The sequence below is a fragment of the Protopterus annectens genome, chromosome 10.part0 (genome assembly GCF_019279795.1).
Source record: "Protopterus annectens isolate FY-2018-M chromosome 10.part0, PAN1.0, whole genome shotgun sequence".
In the NCBI taxonomy this organism is placed as follows: domain Eukaryota; kingdom Metazoa; phylum Chordata; order Ceratodontiformes; family Protopteridae; genus Protopterus; species Protopterus annectens.
Genome location: NC_056744.1, coordinates 1096665135 through 1096691859, shown reverse-complemented (window position 1 = coordinate 1096691859; position 26725 = coordinate 1096665135). Strand labels below are relative to the sequence as shown.

The window sequence follows — 26725 nt, the reverse complement described above, 5'->3', positions numbered from 1 at the left end:
GCTCTTGACAAAAAGAGAGGCACTTTTCGGTAACCTGCACAGCACTGACAACAGAGACATCCATACTAAATTAATTTTCTCATTTTCCATTCAGTGAAAGCAAGCTCCATGTACTTAACTTTTTCTGTAACCTTACCAGTAAATAGATCAGAGACTGGGGTAATACATGAAGTCATCACAATCAAAAAAATACTTTTCATAACTGGGGATTTATGTGGGAAATCTCTCAAGTCAGGAAGCAGTGATGATCTGATATATAATAGGTCACAACATGACAGGATGCATTCTTGAAATGAGAGTCAAGAGTTCACTATACTTGAGCATTTGAAATTCACTAAGCAATAAAGAAACTAATTCATGGTGAATATTGCCAATATCCCACAAATGTATTACAGCAGGGGAAACAGACCTCAGGGGAGCAAACATCACTTGAAAAATTGAGTGACCAGCTCATATTCTTCAAAAGAAAAGGCTGCCCAGGTGTCACACATGCTAGAATCTCAGCCTACTGACTAGCAGTAAGATCATGGCCTACTGAGTGATTATATCACAGATGTCCCTAGACTGAAATGTTGCCTTTTTATGAGAGATCTCAACCTATTAAAACAGTATGAGGCAGATTGACATTGTACAGTTTCAGGGTTAACATATTTAGAGATGTGAGGGTGTAGGGGCACAGTTCCCCTCATGTTGGGATGCATGGGACTTGTTCTCTGTAAACTCACTGTTTGTTAGCATTTTTATAGTGATCTGATAACTGAAAAAATTATGGATTGGCCTTGATCAGTGGTGTTCTCCTGAAAGAGAGAGATTTGGAGCGAAAGAAAGAAATGGGTATAAATATATAAATATGCTTAAAACAATTCTCAAGATTACTAGGACTGATTTTAAAAATCTACCGAGTCTCAGATTTTTCTCCTTGATGTACTTGTTTACAATTGCATTTCTCATGATGTGTCTAATGCAATCCCCCTCAGTAAACAGGCTGACACCTATATCCTGCTCTTCACAGCTACAAGTTAGCTGGCAGGGCTATGCCTGCTCCAACCTCTGTTAGCTCACCATCCATTCAGATAATTCCTGTATTTGTTGAATTTGCCTCTTACATTTCTAATGACAAATGATCCCTATTTACCCTTCTATCAGTGATGATACCATCACCTTTTTGGTCATCAGTCACTAAGGATCAGTGCAATGCAAGCCATCTTCTTCAACCACTCCTTGCGTGCAATGTGCCATTCCCTGTGTGTACTGTGCCCCTCCCTGTGTGTACTGTGCCACTCCCTGTGTGCACTGTGCCACTCTGTGCACGCTGCACCATTCCCTGTGTGTACTGTGCCACTCAGTAACTGATCCACAAGTTCTACAATATGCATATAGCCTGAATAGCTGCTGGGGTGACCACACACACAACTCTTTGACCACTGAAGACACAGCCTCCCTTGCCTGTGCAAGAGGGCAGTACCCATATTGCTGTATCTTGTACCTTTGCTTTAAAATATATGAACTGATAATCAGCCTTTGAGGCTTGCCTCCCCGGTTAGCTCTCAATTGCTATAAACTTCCTTGCTAAAGATAGAACACTGAGAGCAAAATGTATTATACTTCCCATGTAGAAGTAACGTGGCCTGAGATTTATACATAAATAAGTACTCTTAGTGAGAGGCTTAAAAATACATCCATGATTTATTTGTAGGTAGTCCAGATGTAAGGTACACAAGGATTAATAGAAGAAGAATAAGGTTTTCAGTGGACACAAGTGGTATAATAACCCCATAATAAACTCTAAGTTGCCATTTTGTGGCCATTTCATAAATCTCTCTTCTGGGTTATGTAAGAAAACCAACAGTAAAACAAGTTTTGGATCATTCTTAGCAAAGATGAGTTGAACTTCAACTGCATTTTTTCACAGGGTAGCTATGGGAAATATGCCCAGCAAGTTTTGAAGTTGTGAAGTTCTGTTTGTAAAAAATTGTGGCCTTTTATAAATAAACAATATTGGATATACCACAACTAGATGAGATTTCTGAGGTTAAATATGATACTGTTTATTTTGAACAGGAGGTAAGTAAAATGATCTCTACAAGGTCATCATAATATTCCTGTGACAACAGTTACTATACTGGAAAAAAAGTTTATTTGTAATGATGTACCTAGAACTGTTACATTCAGTGTGTGTTGGTTATTTCATTGGTGTTGTACAAATACTTTTGTCAGTAACTGTAACTTCAGCAGTTTCTTGAGATATTAGCCAATAAGGCTAAACTTGCATATGTTCCTCCACTATTCCCCATCATTCGTAAATTTTAACCCAATCCATGATTGTTATTAATGCTAACACAGGCAATAGCACATCAAAAGCTACATAGTACCTAAGAAAATGGAATAAATTCTGAAAGCTTCTAAGGAACACATGAATGCGATAATCCCAGCTGTATACAATACAAAGTAGGTTTGGGATAATATTTAAGTTTTTGGTGCTGCGGTAGCATTGTCGCCTCACAGTAAGATGTTGTCCTGTTCAATTCTCAGCTAAAGCTTCTTCTGTGTGGTGACATGCGTGAATGGGCGTACCTTCGTTGAAGGTTGTGCGTCAGAGCTGGCAACTTGGCACGTAAAAAAAATCTACTGCCAATCATTAGCGGACCGGAGTTCCGCTGTGGCGACCCCTAACCAGGAAAAGCAGAAAGATACAACAACCTCATAGACACAAGGTGAAAAGTTTCAACGTATGAAATGTTGACTGTCACATGACAAAATATAAAACAAATAGTTAAATTATATGTCTGTGTGTTTTTGAGAGGTCACAGTTTAACACAGACAAAACGTGTGTGTGTGTGTGTGTGTGTGTGTGTGTGTGTGTGTGTGTGTGTGTGTGTGTGTGTGTGTTTCAAGAAGGGTGATTCCTAATGACATTAAAATGTTACATTTTCTTTGTTAACAGTTTGTATGTCTTCCTAAATCATTGTTGAGACACAACATTTACCGTGGTAAAATTTAATCATGGTCCCCTATTTTACATATATGCAATCACTGAAAAAATTTTTATGAAAACTTCAGAATACATTTGTTCTTGCGCATATTAGTAATGTTTCTCATTACATTTTAATCTACAACAGCATTTTTGTAGTTATCACACAATGACTTTAACCAACATTTAACTGTTTCTGATAATTTATTAGATGTCATTAATTTTTGTCGTCAGACTCCATCACAGCAAAGCAGCATTTTAGACAATGGACAAGAAGACCTGTCTCCCAGCAGCCAATGGAATCCATATCCTCTTGGTCGAAGAGATGTACCACCAGACAGCATTATTAAAAAGGTAGCAATTGTCCTTGGTGTTACCATAAGAAATGTCCGATCCCTTGTCCTCGTTTACAGTGTGTTTAAGATTCCTATACATTCTCATCACGTATGCTGCACGAGTTTTAATGTATTTTATTAAACAAGATTCATGATTTACTATATCTTAGGAGGATGATGTCAATATTTGAAAAAAAAATGATTTCTGAAGTCCCTATCACACAAAATGCCTCCAAGCATGACAGATTTTTACATCTCAAGTAAAAAAAGGTATCTGAGATGTTTTAAAGAAACAAGATAGTATAACAGTACACCAAGAAGCACAGAACTAAATGATTATAACATGCTGAAATCAGAGATATCAAACACATTAGCATAATACAATAAAGCTGCGCTAAGGGGGTTGTTGTATAATCCCAGTAGCCCATTCAGTGTAATATGAGGCAACTCACCAGTTATTGATGTAGCAAAAGCTTTCATTTAGACAGTTTGTCCTACACTTTGATGTTGTTACAAAAACAGAACCACGGGGTATTTCTACCTCACAAAAAGATGATTGAAAGTGTTCCAGTACTGAAGAAAATAACTTTAATCAAAAGATTCATATTAGAAAATATAGAGTGCCTGAGTGAAAACCTTATACTAGATTCATGTCTCTATGGATGGTATGCACATAGTATAAGCCTGCAGGTTAATTACAAGCTTTCATCAAATCTTTATTTCAAGAAAAACATCAGCTAGAGTTGCATATTAAGTATGACAAACAAGACTACTTGCATCATGACAACAAAAAAAATGTTTACTGCATAGATAGTCAACTGCCTGAAATCAAGCAATGCTTTAAATGTGTCCTTCGGTTAATCAGAGGTATTACAGTTTTTAAAAGCTGAATGTTTGTGACAGAATTACACAAATTGCATCTTGTCAGTCAACCCTTTTCATTTAGAGCTAGCGGTTATCAATCCAAGTACAAATCATTAGCTAATCATAAACTAGTCACTACTGTTTGGTATAAGGGGGAAAATAAAGCTGGGATGCTTAAACAGTGAAGTAATACTTTCAAATTACCTATTTTTGTAACCATTTCATAAGCAGTTAGCATCAAATCTTTTTAATATAAAGACTTGAAAAATCTAAAACATTGAAGAGTCTATAACAGAGAAGTTTAGTTTGGGTCCCACACTGATGATTTGCAGTAAAGATCTTAATGCTGGTAGTCCAGTATAAAAAAATATGAGTGTACAGAAATGCAAGCAGAATACCTTAATCCACCATGTGAAATGCATGTAATGGGTATGCAGTGGTTAAATTCCTGCAGGAAGCATAGTCTATTGTACTCAGATGATTACTTTATTATTAAAAGCCCATAGAAATGTTATTTTTATACTATGGCATTTTCTAGAGATAGACTGAAATGTATAATAATATAATGGCAAACAGCATGCTTTCAGTGGATTTTTCTGACATTTGCTGAATTATTTTGTAGAAAGTTTGACTGAGGATATTGTGGTAGCATACTTGGCTGTCAGAGTAAAAAGAAATTTACAAGAAAATTACTAGAAATGATTAAAGAATAACAGAAACAAGTCCATCTATAACTGAGGTATTAATAGTCCCTTGAAGTAGAATACAATAATCTCACTGAAAGAAGTTGTAAATGTAAACATTTGCATACATACAAAAATAGAAAGAGTGCATAAAATATTCTTAACTAGATCTAAATCAGTGACTACATCTAGCCGAAACTCTGATAAGCAAAAGGACATGTTCATCAGAGTAACATAAATTGTAACTAAAGCTAAGTGAACACGGATTGACACTATGTTAGTTCAAATTTATTACTTCAGTGGACTATTAATACCTCAGTTATAGATGGACGTGTTTCTGTTATTCTTTAATCATTTCCAGTAAGTAATTTTCTTGTAAATTTCTTTTTACTCTGACAGCCAAGTATGTTACCACAATATCCCCCACACAGTATCAGAACCAATAACAAAGTAGCACCATGGCTGTCCAGTGATACAAAACAAAAATTATTAGCAGAAACAAAGCGTGGACCTCCTGGAGAACTCCTAAATCCTCAAAAGACCACCTTATATATAAACAGCTGAGAAATGATACAAAGAAATCTATTATGCTAGACAAAAAGAATTACTACTGTATTCTGCAACAAAAGCACCAAAATCAAACACAAAAATTCTGGTCAGGCATAAACAAACTTCTCCACCCAGGCCAATCAACTACCCCTACCCCCTTAACTACCCTCCAATAACCTCCTAAAATTATTGCTAACACCTTTAAAACTTTCTTTACAGAAACCGTGCAATCCCTAGCCAGTAAGCTATCACCCTATACCCCAAGTAACACCAACCCCACACCTGATAATAAGATCCCCTTTAAGCTTGATCCAGTACCAACATCTTTTATTAAGTCCCTACTTAAAAAAATGAAACCCACCACCCTTTCAGCAGACCTACTACCTGCAGAATATCTCCAAAAAGCCATTAATGAAATAGCATACCGCATATCAGTTTTAATCAATAGAACTATCCACGAAGCCTATATCCCCCACATCTGGAAAATCTCCCACATTGTTCCTCTTCATAAAGGGAGAGATTCCACTGAACTTTCAACTTATAGGCCTATAGCCATTCTGTCTCCCTTGGCTAAAATAATGGAAAAATGTATTCTCAAGCAATTTCTTGCCTATCTGAATCAAAACACTCTACTAGCCCCCTCCCAGCACGGGTTTAGACCTTGCCATAGTACAACCTCAGCCCTTCTTTACTTCTCCCATACAATAAATCAAAACCGTAATGACAACAAGCTCTTCTCAGCCCTCTTCCTTGACCTATCCAAGGCATTTGATATGGTAAATCACCAGCTACTCTTAAACACATTAAAATCACTCTCCATAGATAACCTAGCAATTACCTGGTTCCATTCCTACCTAAGTGACAGACAACAAGCTGTACTGTGGAAGAATAACTTATCGTCCCTTTTACCAATCACCCTTGGAGTCCCACAGGGATCTATAGTAGGTCCCCCTCCTATTCTCCATATTCATTAATGACCTGTACAAAGTCATCCCTGATGCAACTTGTATTCAGTATGCAGATGACTCAACCCTAATCTGCTCTGCCACCTCCCCCACAGATTTACAATCCTTGTCCCAAATCACTATCAAGAAAGTAGAGAACTGGTTCACTGGTCGCTGACTGCTATTAAACCCAAATAAAACCAAACTATTACTCTTCTCCCCCACTCACAAGGTCCCCTCACCACTTCTCACCATAATATCTAACAATGGTAAAATAATTTCCCCAGAACCTAGTACTAAACTACTGGGAGTGATCATCGACAACAACCTCAAGTTTGATGCTCACATAGACAAAACTATTAAAACAGTTAATAAAAAATTAGGCTCTTTATACAGGATTAAACCATTCCTAACCCCATCTGCTAGAATTGTTATTGCCTGTACACATCTGCTATTGACCCATCTTTATGCCTCACCCATCTTCGTAAACCTAAGCAAATCAAACCTCAATAAATTTACTAGGTGCTACAATAACATTGACAGATTTGCCACAAGATCAGCTTATAGAACCCATCACTGCCTTAACCTTCAATCGTTAGACTGGCTTGAACTACCCTATCAACTGCAATATAACCAACTAATAGTTGTTCACAAAATCCTCTACCAACCAGGCAGTACACCCATACTGAAAAATATTATTACCCCCTAGCATAACCTAAAATCCCTTCGCTCTTCCAAAAAATTCCTAGTGCAAACTATTAAAACCAACAATTCAGCTGATGAATCACTATTCTCCAACTCTGCTGGCAAAAACTGGAACCTACTTCCTGCTGAACTCACCATTGACACCCTCATTATCCCAATTCAAAAAATCCCTTAGGAAATACCTAAAAATGCAGCGGGCTTTGTCCCTGTACAAACCCTGACAAACTCGGACTCTCTAACTGTTTAAAATTCTGTGTATCACACATCTACTGGAAAGATTTAAAGTTAGCACTACACCATGTATGATAACCACCTTAATATATGTGTTTTCCTTTTTGAGATGAAATCTTTAACTGTTTCTTTCACAGCTACTTGCTTCCAGCCTTTGCTGTGTGTATGTGAGAAAAACATGTACCTGTGTGTACATATTCTTAAACAAATCTCTGTTTTATGATAACTCACTGTAATAATTTCACTGTATTTATACTTGTTTTTGTACATTTGGAGCTTTTCTCCCCGGACATCTGCTGAAAATGTACTTGTATCCAGTCGGACTTTCCTGGTTGACACATGTAAAATAAAATAAAATAAAAATAAATAAATAAATTTGACCAAGCAGAAAGAGGGAAGATGAGAAACAACTGGATAGCTTATTGAGAGATATAAAACTGTTTGAGACAGGGGGCTGAATTTTCATCAAAGCATGCTGTATGTGCTTTAGGACTGACCATTTGTAATAGCTTGCCATAATATATATATTTTACAACGTTTGTTCTTTATGGTACCTTTTGTCAGATATTTAGCAAATGTCTATAATGGATGACTCAAGAGTAGTGTAGACTAGCCGCCTTCTCAAAATCATATCTGTCTTGTACAGTTCGACACAGATTTCAGAAAACGTCAGCCCAGGGGCATGAGAATGTTCTACATGCCTAGATTTACTTGTTTACATGAATGCCAGCAGCATAAAGCTGTAATCTGTTTAGTAAGTCCATCTGTTACAGTATAGCCAACCCCGTGCAGTTACCTCTGCCTTCAGCCTTTCTAGCCCATTTTCCATCTATTCCCATAATCCTCCTGAATTGAACTACAGTTATCTACAACCTTTTCTATGAACTACTCTTTTCATACATACTATATATACAAGAGGAGGGTCTATCTATGCAGATAGATAGATAGATAGCTAGATAGATAGATAGATAGATAGATAGATAGATAGATAGATAGATAGATAGATTAGATAGATAGATAGATAGATAGATAGATAGATAGATAGATAGATAGATAGATAGATAGATAGATAGATAGTAGATAAAATATAGAAGGGGCTTGGAAGGTCAGCATTTGAGTATGTTACCCTTAAGATAAGAAAAAAATATCACCAGCCATAGCATTTAGAGTAATTAAATATATCTGTTTGTAGTTGCTGCTTTGTCCACAGATAAAAGTCCAAGACAGTCTTTCCTGTTTATATTAAAACATGGATGATATTTTCCTGTTTCCACAATTTCTTAACTGTAAGAGTTAAGTATACTCTAACAAGTTAGTGTCCAAATAAAGCAATGCATTTTTAGTTGAAGACACTGCAAATGTGTGCATGTTTGAAAAGCCAGATTAATTTCTAATACTTTTATTCCCAAATGCAACTGATTATTTTTCAAAATAAACCCACAGCTTGAAACATACTTTATCAAGTTGAATAACGCAGAGAAACACTGAAATAAACATTGAACTTAAACTCCAATAGAACATTAAAACATACTCAGCTATGTACATCATGTATATTCATATCAGTCACAGACATCCAAAACCATTTTTGCCCCCCGCCAGTATAGAGAGAAAGAAAAAGAGAGGAAACCCACTAGTTCTTGTATCTTAGTGTGAGGGTGCCAGTGCCCTTTGCTAACTAGATACCATCAGTTAATTTCTAGCTTTTTCTTTAATTGTGAAGCATGCACTCTTGCAGAGATTCCATACCCTACTTTGTTTTCCAGATTCCTAATTGGCTCCTATCACTGACATAACTCTCCCTATCCTACCTAACCTAACATTCTTAAATTACCCAGCAAGCTGTTGCAAAACTAGTTTATCAGGAAGAGGTTCTTCCATGGGGTCCACATTGCCACAGTTTGAAATTGAGCTGTAGAGTGAGAACTCATGAACTCCTGGCCAGCCAAATCCTTCATTAGCTGTTTCAGTTCAGTTTTTAGCAGGCTCCGCCTGCATGTGATCATGTGATACACTTCCTAAAGCATAAGATGGCGCAGCACTCAGTGTGGGCACTGTATAAGTTATCTTACAGAGCATGCTCCAGTAAAAGTAACACCAGTGTCAGATTAACCTGCCTGAGCCAGAGTTTGAACATACAACCTGTAGTTAATTTCATCTTTAAAATTACTGAGTTTTGTACAGCCCCAAAAAATATGAGACCAGTCTCCATATCTGACCATGGCCCCCAAAACAATTCTAGTCAGTTTCACTAAGGTGTAAAAATCTTTGGTTGTCAATGCCAGTTTAAATAATCTACTACCTAACTCAGGTTGCATATCTCAGGGCCTCCAACAAAGCCATCCACTCTACCCTACTTATAGAAGCCCTCAGCTCTCTCTCCTAAGAAACTCTAAATTTTATTTTGCAGCATCATTGACCAACTCACAAAAAGTGTTTTGGGGTTCCATAGTGTCCCTGCCTGTTATAATCCAGCTAACCCAGATGGCCAGTCCTACTGTGCACTCTGCTTAAGCCTGTCAACCAACCTCTGGTAAATATTTTGAGCATGGTAAAGGCCTGAAACTTTGCTCAAAATAGGTTGCAAGAGACTATGTCCATATCAGAGAGCAATTGTCCCCAATAATGTAGACCAACTACAGAGGCCATTTGCTGTTTGATAACAATGGCCCATGGACCCCAGTTAGTAGGATGAACTATGGGTAATACATCCTTCACCCATTCCTTTGGTCCAGTTTCTAACAAGAAATTTTGAATCACTGACACTATAGATGAGAAAATTATAGCATGCATTAATATCCCTGAGACCTTCCCTCTTTGTATCTTATCATAAAATCTATGTAATCCTGAAAATGTAATACTTAACAGTTCCTTCCAAGAATACTGATAATTAGGGCCCAATATTCTGCACACCATTTTCAAGATGACCATCTTGGAATATGTCTCCAAATAGAGGAGACACTGACCCACATTCATAAATGGTAAAGTAAGCACTTCCACAGAATCCTAGGCTTCTCTCCTGCCCAAATAAATTTGTGTATACCTTTTCTTGGTATCTGCCAACATTTGGAGGAGGCTGTACAGGTATGCCTTGAAAAACATGTAATTAATGATAAAACAAACAATAAGATCCCCTGTATTCTCTGCATAAAGTCCATGCATAATAACTTCCATCTAGCCATATAAATTTTAACCTTTTAATAAATTTACCTGCATAAGTTCCAAGGTGGATTTCATAGTGAGACCAAAATGTAGGTCCAAATAAGTTAATTGATCTTCAAATGAGACAGTCCGATGATCTGATCTCACCAGGGAAGAACATACTATGGGAGTGGTGCAGCAGTCACCCATGTTGGTGAAAACCAAGTCCAGAATGTTATCTCCCATTGTGGGGGATGAGACAAGCTGGTCTAGTGTGTTAGAATTGATGAATCTGAGGAATCATTGAGAGAGTGCATTAGTGCAAGAATAGTGCACCCAGTCTATGGTGGGGTAGTTGAAGTCACTAAGGATCATGGTGTTAGGGGATACCTAGATGGAATCAAGTAGATCCAGGTCAGAGGCGTGGGTGTCCTGAGTCTTGGAGGGGGGTCTATAGCTAGATATAACTTGGATGGGTGTCTTGCTAACTGTCAGTTGTACCTGGAGTAGTTCAAGTGCATCATACTGGCAAACCAGTCTGGAGGTGTGCCTGTCCTTAATGAAGATAGAGACACCACCACCCTTAGTCTTCTTGATCTCATTTTGGGGTTGGAATGTGTGGAATGAGGTATAGCCTGGTAAGGCAGGAGAGCTCTCCACAGCCCTGAACCAGGTTTCCATGACCACACAGACATCAGCATCTTCCACTGCAAGGAGAGCCTCCAGTGAGTGCATTTTCAGGTTAAGGCTCCTAGCATTAAGCAGCATGACCTTCAATTTGCTTTTTGACAGATCTTTTAAGTTGGAAGGTTTGTCTTTGGGACATTGCCTAAAAAAGGCACAATGGGGGAGGCAAGAGCCTTGGCCAGGATCCGGAAACCCAGTGGTGACAGGTGAAGGCCATCTCTGGCAAAGCATCAAGGCCTGTCGACCATGTCTTTCCAGGCAGACAGATACTGGATCCCCTTGGAATGATACCAGAAACTAAGCCAATTGTTGAAGTCAGTCATTTTTTGTTGGTATTGTGGTATCATTTTTGGTGAAGGTAGGATGCTGCTTAGGGCTAGGGTCATACCCAACTGGAACATGTACTCTGAGAGTTCAAACATGTCTGTCTTCATATAGTCCAGGGAGGTGCAGCTGAAGTCATTTACACCAACATGTATAATGATAGAGTCGTACTTGTACTTGTTGTGCAGAGAATTAAGTGTTTGCGTGATGTGGTGGATTCTAGCACCAGACAATTGATCGTGACCTTTTCCTTGTCAAGCCTAGTGAAGGGGACATCAGTGTGAGTCACAATTGAGTCACCAATGACTAGTGTGCTTGGTTTATTGTTATGTCTTGTGGGCTGTGATGGCTTATTGTTTTGCCTTATGGTTTGTGTTTGTGAGACACTGGTGTGTTGTCTGCTGTGTGTGATGTGTTTGGAATGTGTAAGTCTGCTTTAAAACAAAGCTTTATACAAAGGCAGAAGAAAACAAATATGTCAAGGTTCCCTTTAGAAGAACTTCATTTGTATTATTCAGAATAGTGTCAAAATGCACTGCACATGGAGTATCTGTTATGGACTCCATGTAGTAATGAAAGTAAAATGCCATTTTGATAAATATAATTATATATATATATGAGCTCTGTTACTCATAAACATACCAACAAGGTTTTGTGCTTAATTTGAATAAGACCAAACTAAGGTACTTGTATCTTGCAAAAGAAATGACATAATATGAAATTAGCCTTCCAGGCTGGATATCCAGTTCAGAAACTATAAAGAAATTTAAATAAAATCTTGATTGTTCGATGGGTAATTTGGTATATGAAATTAAAACAAAGTACTGTGGTGAAGAGACGGCAACCCGAACTACTAAGAGAATAATAAATTTAATATGTAAAGCACTTTTCGTTTGTCTCCTTTGACAAACTTCTTCAGACAAGATTACATAACAAAATCACAAGTATATATATATATATATATATATATATATATATATATATATATATACGATTAAAATCAATTAAATACCAAATTACTTCTAATTAAAATAAATTAGTCTGGGAGACCACTTCTTAAAGGCATAAACATCAACATATTAACCAACAGTTACACATAAATAAAATAAAATAAAATAAATATTGGCACTAAAATTAAACAAAATATGAAAATATACATAAATATGTAAGTGTATGCCTCAAATAAGAATGCCCTATACTCATCTTGTCAAGCTCAATAATTTTAGAACACTGCTGATAGAGCAGTGTTTATTCAAACCGGGGTGGTTATAAGCATTTAATCTTATCTGCCATACTAACTCAAGTTCTTCCAACTTGAGTGGTGCTGGACTTCCCCTAATGTCATGGCAAACTTGGTCTAAAACTAAAAATTTAAACAGGTGATCAGGACAAGTTGACACGTTTCGCTAATGCATTATCTAACTTCTTCTTATTAATAGCATAGATGTGTTCGTACATCCGGTCACGGAGTCTTCTCTCCGTTTTACCCACATAGAAAACAGAACATTTTTGACATAATGCCAAATACACTATCATCGTAGAATTGCAGTTCGCTCTACATTTCAAGTTGAACTGCGTATTATGCACTCTAAACCTATTAGATTCTGTAACATACTTACAGTAATTGCACGCCTGGCATTTATACGTTCCTGGAGTCTTAGATCACGTTTTTTGTTTGCATTCGAACATTGTTTTTAAATTGTTTGCCTTCCTATATGTGACCTGAGGTCGATAACCTAATTTTGTGAACACACTAGAATCTGTTCTAAATAAGTCCCAATTTTTCTTAATGATGTTCCAACATGTGTTACTGCCCATACTATAAGTAGTGATGAATCTGGGACCTTGTGTGATAGTTTGAATAGTCACATTCTGGCTAAATGGACCTACATGGACATCCGTGTTACCAATCTGTTCGTGTGTATCCCTGACCTTAAGTAATGGCTTATAAAACCTCATGATTCCTTTATTTGTAACTTCTTCTATCAGATTGTCCAACATTGTTACAGGGTAACCTCGGTGTAGAAACATACTCTTTAATAATTGACATTCACTAAAAAATTCAGAGTCATGACTTACTATACAGGCTGCCCTGACCAGTTGGCCCTTAACAACTGATCTTTTTGGAATAAAGGGTGACAACTGGTAATTATGAGGTTTTATAGTATGGACAGTAACACATGTTGGAACATCATTAAGAAAAATTGGGACTTATTTAGAACCGATTCTAGTGTGTTCACAAAATTAGTGATTAGTCTGTTTTTCCTTTCACAGGAATTTTCTATCACTGTCTCAGAAGCTAGACCTAGTAGTGGTAAGGAGAATCAGGGACTATTATCCTTACACTGTCATGCCCTATGAATGAATACCTAACTGGATCTGATTAATATGCCTCACAAAATATTAACGACAGTCTTATAGAAACTGTAATAAAATAAAACCAGGTGAACAAATATCCGATTGGTGGTCTACCTTGTTTAGCTAATGATATATTAGACTACATCCAAGACAGTATGATCCTGTTATGACAAATTCCTTGCCCAGGTCCACTTCAAAGTGCTGAATAGAAGTTAGTTGAACATTTCTTTAAGCAATACCTCTGTCATAAGCCTCATGTCAGATACCCTGTCTAGCAACTCTTTGCTTGCCATTGAATCTAAACTTCATTTTGAGGAAACTGATTTGGTTTCTCTTCATTTAATATTTTTCCATTACTTCAGTCAGAAGAGTTTCAAGCTTCTGGCCTTACTTTATATAAACTTTAGACTGTGGTCTTCAAGGGCAGGCTGTACACTGAAGCATATTCTAAGTTGCACTTTAAGATAATGTAAAATATGTCCTTGAACTAATCCATCTTCCTGAGTTCTTCACTACCCAGGGCAATTATGGGTGATGGATCTATCACCACCAAGTATGCCTGTAAACACTTCACTAAGACATTGCTGGGGCTAGTTGCTTAAAAAGAGTTTGACCAGTCAGTGCTGCCCTTTGCAAAGGAAAAGGAGGGCAAAACTGCATCCAGACAGCCTGATTATTCAGTTTCCCTATTATATAGTATATTCTATCCATAAGCAATAGAAAATTTTAATGCAATATGGGGGTATAATATCAGTAGATTTCCTGCGACCCTGGCCCAGATCAAACATATATATGTGGATAATTTTTGGCTGTCACCCAAAACTTAGTGTAGCTCGTCAACAAGATTTACTGCATAGGTGTGTCCACCATGTATAGGATTGATTGTGTTTGGGTGGTTCAGCAAAATGTCTTAACCTAAGTGCTGTGACTTTTAGCCTCCACCCTTTCCTGTACTGTCTGGAGTGATGACCTAATGTTAAATTCTTACTGAAGCTTTCCTTTCATAATATATTATAACACATATGCAGGTGCTCATCATATCTGGAGATTTGTGAAGAGAAAAGTTTACAACAGGAAGTGTTCTCTCCTTACTATCCCCTGTTTTTATCTCTTTCAACAATGCAGCCATAGAAGCTTTGTGGGATATCACTCCATCATCTCCACTTCAATGATTTGGCAAGAAATACATACAGTGAGTATGAGTGCCTCCCACCATTCTGGTAAGGGACGTTCAGTGGTACTAACAATTGTTGTGTAGCCCCACCACCACCAAAGACTATTAGAAGTCATAATTTTTTTATTGGGTGGTTGCCTTCAGTCCTGTCAGCTAATACCTAAATACCTGCTGCAATAACCCTCTTAAAATCATACTGATCTAGAATATATCAACATTTAAGATATGCCATGCATGTATATATATATATATATATATATATATATATATATATATATATATATATATATATATATATGGGGTCTACTTTTCTTTATCGAAATTTCACAATCTCGAAAAAGAAAAGTAAAACCCCACTTCCACGAAAGTGCACTACATCGAAATTGCACTTTCGCAAAAGCCAATTCACCAAATTGGGGAAAAAAAAAACCTACTGTAAACATTGTTTTGCAGGGGGGCAAGCCCTGCTGCACCCCCCACACCCCTACTTAAATGTACTAACTCCGAGATTGCACTACAGTGGGGAAAAGGATATATTTCCTTATCCTCACTGTAATGTGCTTCACTGAATCGTCTTTCACAACAGTGTACTTCCGATGTTGTGCACTTTCATTTAAGTGGTTTCGACCTTCTGTATCTCAATGAACTGTGTTTTTGACAAACAGGAGGAGAGGCATAGATATATATATATATATATATATATATATATATATATATCTATATATATAAGTCTGTGTGTTTTTTACACACACACACACACACACACACACACACACACACACACACACACACACACACATACATACATTGTAGTACTGTACTGAAAGTATGCAAGACATTTCTAGTTATACTTCTCAATTGTCCAGAATTTCACGGAGCTACCATTTTTGCCAAATGCTTTTAGTGTATTCCTTGTAATTTTTTTTTTTCTTTTTCTGGCAAATCATTGAAGTCCCATCACTAAATAATGATAAACATTTGAGCTTTAGACTTCATAGCCTTCAGAAAATGCATGACATTTCAAAGTTTATAAAAGCAATATTTAAAACTCGTTCCTGATTTTGGCCCTTTGTCCCCCATTATTTTTATCTTAGTATTCAAAATGAAACGCTGTACAACAGTGGCCAGTGAAGTAAAGTTCTCTTGGAGAATAGGCAGTGTGGTTAAATGATATAAAACTTAAAAGTTCAACATATATAGCAACAAACTTGAATACATTTCCAGTACTTAAATTATGCAATTTGATGGCATTGAATCATCAGACATTCAAGATATCACAAATCACAGCAACTTTGATTATATTTTACAAGAAGTAGAACTTGCAGCATACAAACTAAAAAGATTAACTTGGCAACGTTTTCATTTGGAAGCTTGTTTACACCATCAGGTCATACCTAGAGGAATGCGGTGAAATGCATGCCAAGCTGTGGGAATCAACATCCTGAACTCCTAGTTAAATGGCAAGCAATAAATTTAGAGACCAGCTTCCGATACATGAAGCTAATCATGGATTATTTTAGACCAGAGGAAGACAATCTCGCCCTTCACATCAAAGAAAAACAAGTAGAACTAGAGAAAATTAATTTGAATACTTATCACACCAACAGATTAGAAACATTACAATTCAATCTCAATGTGTATGAATCAAAAATAAAAGATCAGAAAATAAAAAAACTAAATAGAGACATTAATGATTTCAAACAAGGGTGGATCTTTGAATGGCCCAGGGAGGAAATAAGATCTACTACAAATCACTTTAACCCTAGCACCAGACATCCTGCATCCATTAGGAATGACACATCTGTGTCTAGAAACCATACTGGGACTGAGGAGCAAACATCTGGCACATTGAATATATCTACCAATATTACAGGGACACCTGTGGCCACTACAGCAGATAGGATTGTTGAAACATCCTCAGAAACAGGAACCATTCCTAAGAAAGGGAATACATTTCTCCCCATCACCACACAACTTCCGTTTTTTCTGAATCAAACCAGTTACAAGAACCCACAAACTCACAGTCAAGACAGAAAAAGAAAGAAAATACTGAATTAAACAGTTCTATAGTGGTGAATATTTCTCAATATGAATTGACCCAAGCAGAAACTTCTGTTTTACAGAAGGGGTTAACTTTCATACCCTCTTTAACATCCGATCTGAATGAATTTGTTATAGACATAAAGCATTTTGGAAGTAATGTGTCATTAAGAAATATTTATGGCAGAAACACAGAACAAGTTAGAACCTTAAGGAAACCAAGTACATTTGTACCTGTAGCCCATCCTGGTGTGGAACTATTCATGCGGCTGTGTAATAATGCAGTGGATAAATTAAGAATGGACACGCATACTAAACATTTTAGAAACATTACGTTTGAAGAAAGACAAGCCCTATGCAACTTACAACAAAATGAGAATGTGGTAATCAAACCAGCAGACAAAGGAGGTACTATAGTGATTATGGATACTAAATGGTATAAGAAGAAAATGACCACCATGTTACAAGATGAAAAGACATACCATAGAGTTACACCAATCCAGTTAAATCGAACTATACAAAAAGTGTCTTCCTTACTTCAGGATATGTTGACTGAAGGCCAAGTAGATCTGGACCTTTACAATTTTTTGAACATCACAAAACCCACTGTTCCGAATATTAATGGACTTCCTAAGATTCATAAGGACCTTCATAACCCTCCACTATGGCCTATAGTAGCAGGGTAAGGGTGGGTGACAGAAACAATGTCACTATTTGTGGAGAAAGAATTGAAAACTATTTTAAAATATTTTGATACAGTTCTGCAGGATGCTGATGACTTCTTAAGAAAGATAAATCAAACCATGAATAACATTATGGATTATGACCACCTATTTGTGACCACCCTGGACGTGAATAGTTTATTTACTTCCATTCCCAACAAAGCAGGCATAGAAGCTGTAGAAAGATCTTAAGCCACAAAAAAACTGCTAATGAAACCAATAGGATTTGTGCTTTATTAGATTTAATACTGGAAAATAATTATTTTGTGTATGGTACATCAATCTATTGGCAAAAATGGGGGTAGCCATGGGCACCCCTTGTGCAAACAGCTACTCAAATCTTGTGCTTGTAGACTGGGAATTGGAGCATGTATTGAACTCAAATAATCCATGGTATGAATGCATCAAATTTTATGGTCGATTTATGGATGATCTTTTTATTTTATGGGAAGGAACCGTACCACAATTTGAATCATTCCATCAATATCTAAATAGGACTACTACTTTTCTAAGCTTTACAGCAGAACACTCTCATAATCAAGTTGCATTTTTGGATTGTTTGGAATACATAGGGACTGTTTTATTCTACATCAAGATTTTAATTTGACATGGAGATTTTAACTTTTCCTACAATAAAAGGATTTTAACTGCCATTAAAGCTAGAAGCTTTTAGTTGATCTGTTAGACTGGTTAAGCTGTTATCACAGTTCATCACAGTCACATAGCAGCTACTACATCTTCAGTGTGGATACTCTGTATATCAGACCAAAAAGATTGGATACTTTGAAGCCATCATAAGACTGGATACTTTGGAGCCATCATTTCGCTATGGTATAACTGCATTCACAGCGTGAATATCTTGTAAGTGCATTTAATTTAAGTACTGGAAATGTATGCAAGTTTTTTGCTATATATGTTGCACTTTTAAGTTTTATATCATTTAACCACACTACCTATTCTCCAAGAGAACTTTACTTCATTGGCCATTGTTGTACAGCGTTTCATTTTGAATACTGTTTTTACTTGTTACTGATAGCTGTACTTTAGCATTAGGAGGTACCCTTTCTTTATTATTTTTATCTTTGTCCAGAATTCTTGAGAATGTATGCTTTCAGTCCGTGCTCATCTGCTTCATTGTTCCCTGACTTATCCAGGCCCATTAAGTTGAGACAGGCTGATTGAATAGGCAGTTCTTCAGTAGTGGATATAACTTGCCTTGAAGTTTAGCAGCTTCAGAATTAGTTATGTTGGGTATACAGAATGTCTTACCCTGAATGGTGGGTATGGTGGTATGAAGCCTGCACAAAAAAATGTCAATTTCTCCATTCAGTCAGCTGAAATCAACTGAAAAAGCATCAGTAAGTTGGGCAACCCATATTCCTATCATCTGAGATGGCATGGAACAAAGTTGTACATAATTTCAGATTTTAGTTGCATATTTTTGAAGATTGCAATCCATATATGGGTAATCCTCTGGGACACAATAGGTTAGAACCTAATTTGGCTTGCATAATTTTGTGACACCTTCATCTGTGAGTTAAAAAAATGGAATTGCATTTTACATAGAACTCAGCCTGTTTAACAGTGTCATCACCTCCCTCCCCAACCCCCTCTACTAGTAAACGCAAGTATTTCCATGTTAATTTGTAAAATTATATTCAGTCCCTCATCAAACCTAAATTCATTCAGCCACAACAAAGAATGTTGTTAGCTAAGGCACACAGTTACTAATTTTCTGAATACAATAAGTAAGGAAAAAGGTGCACTAGTTTTCCATGCATCCAATTTCCCCTTCCACAAACAAGGTTTACTTGCCTTTGACTTATGATGTTTATGAAGGCGCAACACTCAGTTTGATATTTTGAAAAATAATTATGCAATATCATCAGAATTAGCAGTTTGGTTCATGGCATGTTGATTACTACTTTAGAGTATGGTGCTGCATAAAGTGTAAGCAAGAATTGCATGTTTGAAGATGTTCATTAACCATTAGTAAAATGTTAGTATAATAAAAAACTAATGTATTAAACCTTATTGAGATATAATTATTTATTTATATGATTATTAATACATTCAGAAGGATTTTATTCTCAAGATCTTTTTTATTTAAAAAATACTCGAGGCATTCTATGCAGTCAAAAGTGTGTTTAAAAAGAAAATAAGATATCATTATTCTGTAGCAAAAACAAAGTGCTGTTTGTAGCCTAAAATAGCTCATAGGAAGCCAAGAAAAGGATCTGTTGTCATAACATCAGCCAATTTTGCAGTCTCACCTGGCACTGATTTAAATGTAGGATATTAGTTTGCAATAAGACTCTCATCTTTCCTTTGGAGGAAGTAGGTTCTGCTTCACATCCTTTTGATGGTTATGGGATTTACAGAAAGACATTAGTGGCAGATTATGATACTATTTTAGATGGCATAAAGGAATACAATCCCTTTCTTGTTTAATTGAATTCTGCATTATAAATATATATGTTTTTTCTTCAGTAATGATTTTTAATTAATCTCTTGGGTGTTGGCATAATGGTTAAGGTGTTTACCTCACAGTCGAGAGGTACAGCAGACCCTGACTATGCTTAAAATGACCCAGAAAGACGACTAGCTTTGTACTTACCTATGAACTTAGCACTTCCTCACATTATTTCCTTCCTGAAAATAAGCCTTCAAGGCAGGCTGAAGATATGAAAGCATTTATTTAGCAATCCTTACTATTCAAATATATTTACAGAGTTTTGAGCTGTGAACAAAATTTGAATCCTATTTCATATGCATTGACAGTTTCCTCTGCATGCTGTAAATGTGCATGTCTGTAGCCTGTCACGTTCATCTTGTTGTCTTTCACTTGTGTTTGTTAGGAAATGACTCAAGGGGAGGCAGCGTATGCATAGCTTAAGAGGCCTTCATTCTGTTGACTGTGTAAGTTGTAATGATTGCTTCTTTTCAGCTTCCTGAGTCATTGCCTAACGGGTTGAATTACCCACAGGCAGGTAGCCATATTCAAACTGTGATGGGAACTGCTTCACAAAGCCTACAACATCGAGCCCGTGAACAGCAACAACAACAGCAGCAGCAGTACGAAGGGGCCATGAATAAAGTATCCATTCAGCAGTACCAGTCTCCACTGCCCATACCAATTTCTTCATCCAGCATTTCTAGTCCAAGAGGAGCTCAGCCTGGAAGAAGTCTAATACAAACTAAAGGACAGAGGAGCTTAGATGGCTATCAAGAACAGGTAAGAAAATTGTGCAGGTGTACTGCATTGTGTATATGATGCATGTGAAGGTACTGTAAGAACATTGTAGGAAATGTAAAATTTAATGCTGTATGTCACAAAAGGAAATACTGCCAGCCCAGCTATCTGGAATTTTGTAAATAATTGCACGTCATTTGTGAATATTAATATGATTTATATAGAAATGAAACAAAAGGAGATACTGCCAACCCAACTATTTGGAATTTCGTAAATGGTTATGTGCCTGTGTTACAAATGTTATTAGAACTATATGTCATATTGTATAGACATGTGCCAAAGAGATAGTTTTATACACTATTGTAATTGTTTAGGTGTATGTATTTTAACGGGAGATTAACTTGCAAAACTTAAGAATAGTGGAGATGAAGTAATTTATTGCTAGGCCATAAACAAGAGATGCTATATTTTAGTTTCAGTCCACAGGAGACAGGATGTCTACACTAGGGGACTCTCTGTGTTGCCTTGAAAGAGAGATAATTACTAGGCCTAAGATGTAGAAGTGTTTTATTGTTTTATGACTTCCAGGATCTGCAAACATCTGAGGTCTATGTGTTTTCACAGATATATGCTAAATGCTACAGCTGCATCAGTGGAGGTTGTTTGTGAGCCTGGGAACTGACGTCAGGTGACAACAAGTGATGTCATTCTGCAAGTATCCCAGTAGTAATATTTGATATTAATTTAAGAAGTCTCTGAGAGAGAGACTGTGCATTTTGTATTTTGTCTTTGTCAAGGCAGCATCCGCTGGAAACATCCACTAACCACATCTGTCTTGCCTTGCTGTAAGTAAGTTAACTAGGGTACAGTAATTTCTTTTGGATTCAGTAATAAATATAGTAAAGATTAGTTTTCTGTATTTATTTGAGACTGTCCTGCAGTGTTGTTTTAAATATTTCCTGTGATTTTGAACTCTGAATTTACTATGATGCATTACTGATTATTTTCTTGTTCTTTTATTATTTATTATTAAATATATTTAAAACCTATCTTTGTGGCTGATATTTGTGAGACATGTTTAAGCTCTGAGAGTACTTGCATATTTATTTGGTACCACTATGCAGGCCACTCCTAATAGCCTTGCTCTTGGTCAGACTACCATTTGGATTAATAGTAACATTACACAGTAAGATTGGACACACTTTGTTAAGGGCCTTAAAGTAGCTGATAAGAGGTTCTGGTGACAGTGATAACTACCTTCTAGTCTGAGCAGAAGGGAGCATAGCTAGTAAACCTATGCCAGCCTTTCCCAGGTGTGTGTGTGTGTGTGTGTGTGTGTGTGTGTATGTGTGTGTGTGTGTGTGTGTGTGTGTGTGTGTGTGTGTGTGTGTGTGTGTGTGTGTGTGTGTGTGTGTGTGTCAGCTACTTGGGCAGGGACATGAAGCACTGGTTAGACAGACAGAGTGTTGGAGGATTTGGCTTGGAACCCTGGCTAGGGACTCAAACTCTATAACTGTGCCAGTGGGGAGTCTTATTGGGGATCTGGAGAAAGAGGGAGAAACCATCCCCAGACTGACTGTGGTCTCTGTGTGCTCTTAGGGGAAATTGTACTTTACTCTGTGTGTACTTGTTATCCTCCCAGTATGTATGGCCCATCACTATTGCCAGTGGTGAGGACTGAGGCTCCTTGATTACTGAGCCAGTGCTGGGGCGTCACACTGTAAACCAATTCAGATATGAAAATATGGCAATATCATCATCACCTACCATGCCTTTTTATTTTTTTTATAGTTGCAGTAGGGGTCTACTATGTTATATTGATACTCATAAAATTTAAACGCAATAGCTACATTTTGCCATTTAACACAATATCTTGAGTACATATAATTATAGCCATATTGCATTCCATAGATCACAAATGTGTGCATACCTGCATTAGTCCAAAGTAACCCCATCAGGGAGCCTCATCCCTTCACCTTGTACTTATATACGCTCCGTCAGAGATCACTACAGCTTGGAGAAAGTATGATCCTTTCTAGACTATTTGAATAGTGATCACACACCCTCACAGTACAATGAATAATATTGCTTTGAACCTTTATGCAGTGCTATACTAAGCAAAAAGCAAACAGCTGAAGAGTGAAAAACACTTTGAGTAAACACAGCTTGAACAACTGAAAAACAAACGCAGATTGAGCAAGACAAGGCAAAGCTTGCAGCATATTTCCAAAGCCAGAGGTCAAGTGAAGTGGGATTAAAGGCTTCCAGATGAATAATCCATATGAAGGGGTAACTACAAACATAGTGAATATGGACACACATGCCATGTCTATATGCAATGTTTAATGGTTAACAGAAAATCAAAACAGTACTGGCTGTTAATGTTTGTATGCTTTAATTCTGTAAAAGAGGGAATAAATAAAATGTTACAAGGGCGTGCAAATCACATTAATCTTATTGTTATATAAGGAGTCAGCTTGTCTGCAACTTGAGATAATTAGGTTACTGTGGAGGTGGTTGTATTGAAAGTGTAAAACTTTAAGTCTGTAGAGAAAATCAACTACCTAATAATATTTTGGAGTTAGACATGCTCAGTGTGTTACATTTGCTACCCAAGTTACTTTATTCTGTGCTCACTTGATCTCTTAAAACATAGCTTTCACATTAAAGCCCATATCCAAAAATGGTGCTCCAAACATAAATAGGACTGATCCTCAGTGCCTGTTTACAAACTATATCTGATATGGAAGAACTGTCTTAGAATGAGGGTTCATTTTATTTTGCTCAATGAACTATACAAAGAAACATTTATTTATGCCACTGGAAGTTCTTCGTGAAGCAATTGTGTTTAGCTTATAATGCTGTAAATCTCTGTACAAACTGATGAGGAGTTGCCTGGCACAGAGCTGTATTGTCTGTGTGAGTTGCACTATTTGAATTCTTCTATAAAGCTGAATTAAAGCTCAGCATTTATATGTGAGGCAAAACCACCAAGACATCCAGGCAAGTGGCTTTTCCTCTGCACCAGTTATGTGATACAATCATCTATGAGGTCAGTACACCTCAGAGGAACATGAATTGTTCCCATAATCAATAAAAGCTGAAGAAAATGCATTTTTTGTATTGTACAATGCTCACACTACTAATTGTAACACTTCTAACATCCATCCATCCATCCATCCATTCACATCCCCTTTTTCCCACTTTTGCGCACGGGGTCAAGGTATCATATCAACAAAACAGTGTAAGAAACTTCTCTGTGTGGAAGTTTTCAGTCCATATATCTCTAGTTAATCACTGTATATTAATCAGATCAGACAATAGTAGTAGAAGTAGCAAACTTAAACTCGTCTTAAGTAAAACAAAAAAAAAATATATATATATATATATATATATATATATATATATATATATATATATAATATGAAATATTGTACAGAATTACAATGTATTCGAAAGTAATCCAAGCAAGGCAGGCAGTCTGTTTCCAGTTGAAAATCCTTTATTAAGTACACAGGCAAACTATCCAAGTAAAACAAAATTCCTCACAAGCTTTCTATATATATATATATATATATATATATATATATATATATATATATATATATACATATATACTTTTTATCAGGCAAGGGAGTGGTTTATTGTGCTGTAAAACAAAGTGTTAAATTCACATCCCTTCCCCCATCAGTGTGACATTCGAGCTGGTTAAGCGAGTAGTCTTTGGTATAAGAAATAATCAGACAAGAGGACCAGACCTGACCTTATCTAAAGCTATAGATGTGAGCAGATTGGAAATTTCGAGTACACTGTTAATGGAATTAACTAAGGAATTAGTAAATAGTTAAAATAGTAAAAAGTAAGCATAAAGTGAAAATGTGTGGCACAATAGCAATGAGACAAACGAGGTGAACAATCCACCTGCACAAACTATGTCTATAAGGAAGCTACTTATCAAAGCTGTGAGGATGCAGTTATGAGCAGGCATAGTTGCAGGATTCAGGGTTTTTAACATATGTTTTTAAAGCAGCCTGTGACCCCTGCACACACACCTCCTCATGAGGCCTTTGCCCCCACACCTGTGCCACTGTAGACATTGAACTTTGCAGGAAGTGTAAAGTACGGTAAAAGATTTTAGTTCTAAAATCATGCCTCATCACAGTCAGAGCCAGATTGTGGTCAAATAGTTCCCTAGGCAAGGTAATGGATCAGGCCCCCCCCTACACACACAGCAGCCCACCATCCCCCTTCAGCTATTCCAGTGTCCCATTATTTGGCTATTTCTCCCCATTTACCATAAACACTGTTCAAAACAAGTATGAACCTTCAAGCAGTAGGAGTGTCAAGTAAAGAAAGGGCAACTGCCTAAAACCAAGATAATCAAGATAATTTAATGAAGGTGTTAAAAAGCCCCTCTAGGAAGCAAGCTTGGGAGGGCTCTGCAGCATACCTCCCTAAAAGACTGCCACTATAAAACTCAGGGTAGTCACTTTGGACACTCTTCCCCTGTGGCAGGACTTCCCAGTACCAGCAGTCTGAGGGATGACTGTGAATAGTTTCCACTCACATCTAGGGTTCCCAAAAAGATGCACCACTGGTATCATTTTGGGGACAGTTCTCCCAGGAAAAAAAATACAAAGCACCACTCTGCACTCCTTTTTGCTCAAAAAGCTTGGCTACCAGGGAAATCTTGACATGAGCTGTTAAGACTGGCTTATTGTGCTAGGGGCAGGAACAGGTGGTAAAGTCTTAACCTTGTGCCACATAAACCTTTGAGAATTCCTCTTTCTTCTAGAAGAGCAAGAAGTCAAATGACAAGGGATCAGTCCTTACCCCTAATAAGCAAGGGGCTTGCTCATCACCAGGGATGGCATTAAGCAGTCATTGGAGCTCTCATTCAAACATCCCACTTCTGTCAGTAATCTGCATCTCTCTGTCTCTTTCTCTCTCTCTCTCTCACTGTCTAAGGCATCCACCATCATCTATAAAAAAAACCTGTCAAAGTAGACTTGTGTCAGCATGGCAGTCTTCAGGTCGAGGGAGAGATCCTCCCTGATCTGAGATGTGAGGAGGGACTCCAGAGCATGTAAGATCCCCCACTACCAGTAGGGCTTGAAACCTGGATATGTAAGATGCTAGCTGAGGGTTCTAAGGTGCAATATGGCAAAAGAATGCACCATCTTTCTCATTCGTTCCCCTTCTTCAGCCACTTTGTCTGCTAGTTGAGGTGTGGAATGTGCAATGAACTCAAATTCATGTTGATTTTATTGCTTAATAAAATAAACAATGTACAGTACCATAAAAGTGTATATCTGTAAAAACAGTTCCATTAGACAATGTTACCATGACCACAGAGAAATTAGCCTTACAATTCAGTGACAAGATGTAAGAAAACATTACAGAGAATCAGATTTCCTGGGGCATCAGCAACAAATTAAGCATGCCTCTAGGCCTCTGTAATAATATCATCAAAGGTTGGCTCCAGGTGAGACACAACCAGGGAACTTTGTGATGATATATCCCATGCTCCACCTAGGCCTAGATAAAACAAACAACCTCCTTGAAGTAGGTTATGTTGTTGTTGTGTCTTTCGGCTTTTCCCGGTTAGGGGTCGCCACAGTGGAACTCCGGTCCGCTAATGATTGGCAGTAGATTTTTATGTGCCGAGTTGCCAGCCCTGACGCACAACCTTCAACGAAGGTACACCCATTCATGCATGTCTCCAGACAAAAGGCGCTTTAGATGAGAATCGCACGGGGCAACGTCTTACTGTCAGGCAACAGTGCTACCGCAGCACCACCACCGCA

At 37.3% G+C, this 26725-nt stretch overlaps 1 protein-coding gene across 1 annotated transcript in view; it reads left to right on the top strand.

Annotated features, from left to right (window-relative positions):
- The window catches only part of LOC122813494 (leucine-rich repeat-containing protein 7-like), a 638320-nt gene that overhangs the window by 366649 nt on the left and 244946 nt on the right, over positions 1–26725 (top strand). Inside the window, exons 12-13 of the mRNA XM_044085838.1 lie at positions 3206–3325; positions 20712–20960. Coding sequence (XP_043941773.1) covers positions 3206–3325; positions 20712–20960 — 369 coding nt within the window. The remainder of the gene's footprint in view (positions 1–3205; positions 3326–20711; positions 20961–26725) is intronic.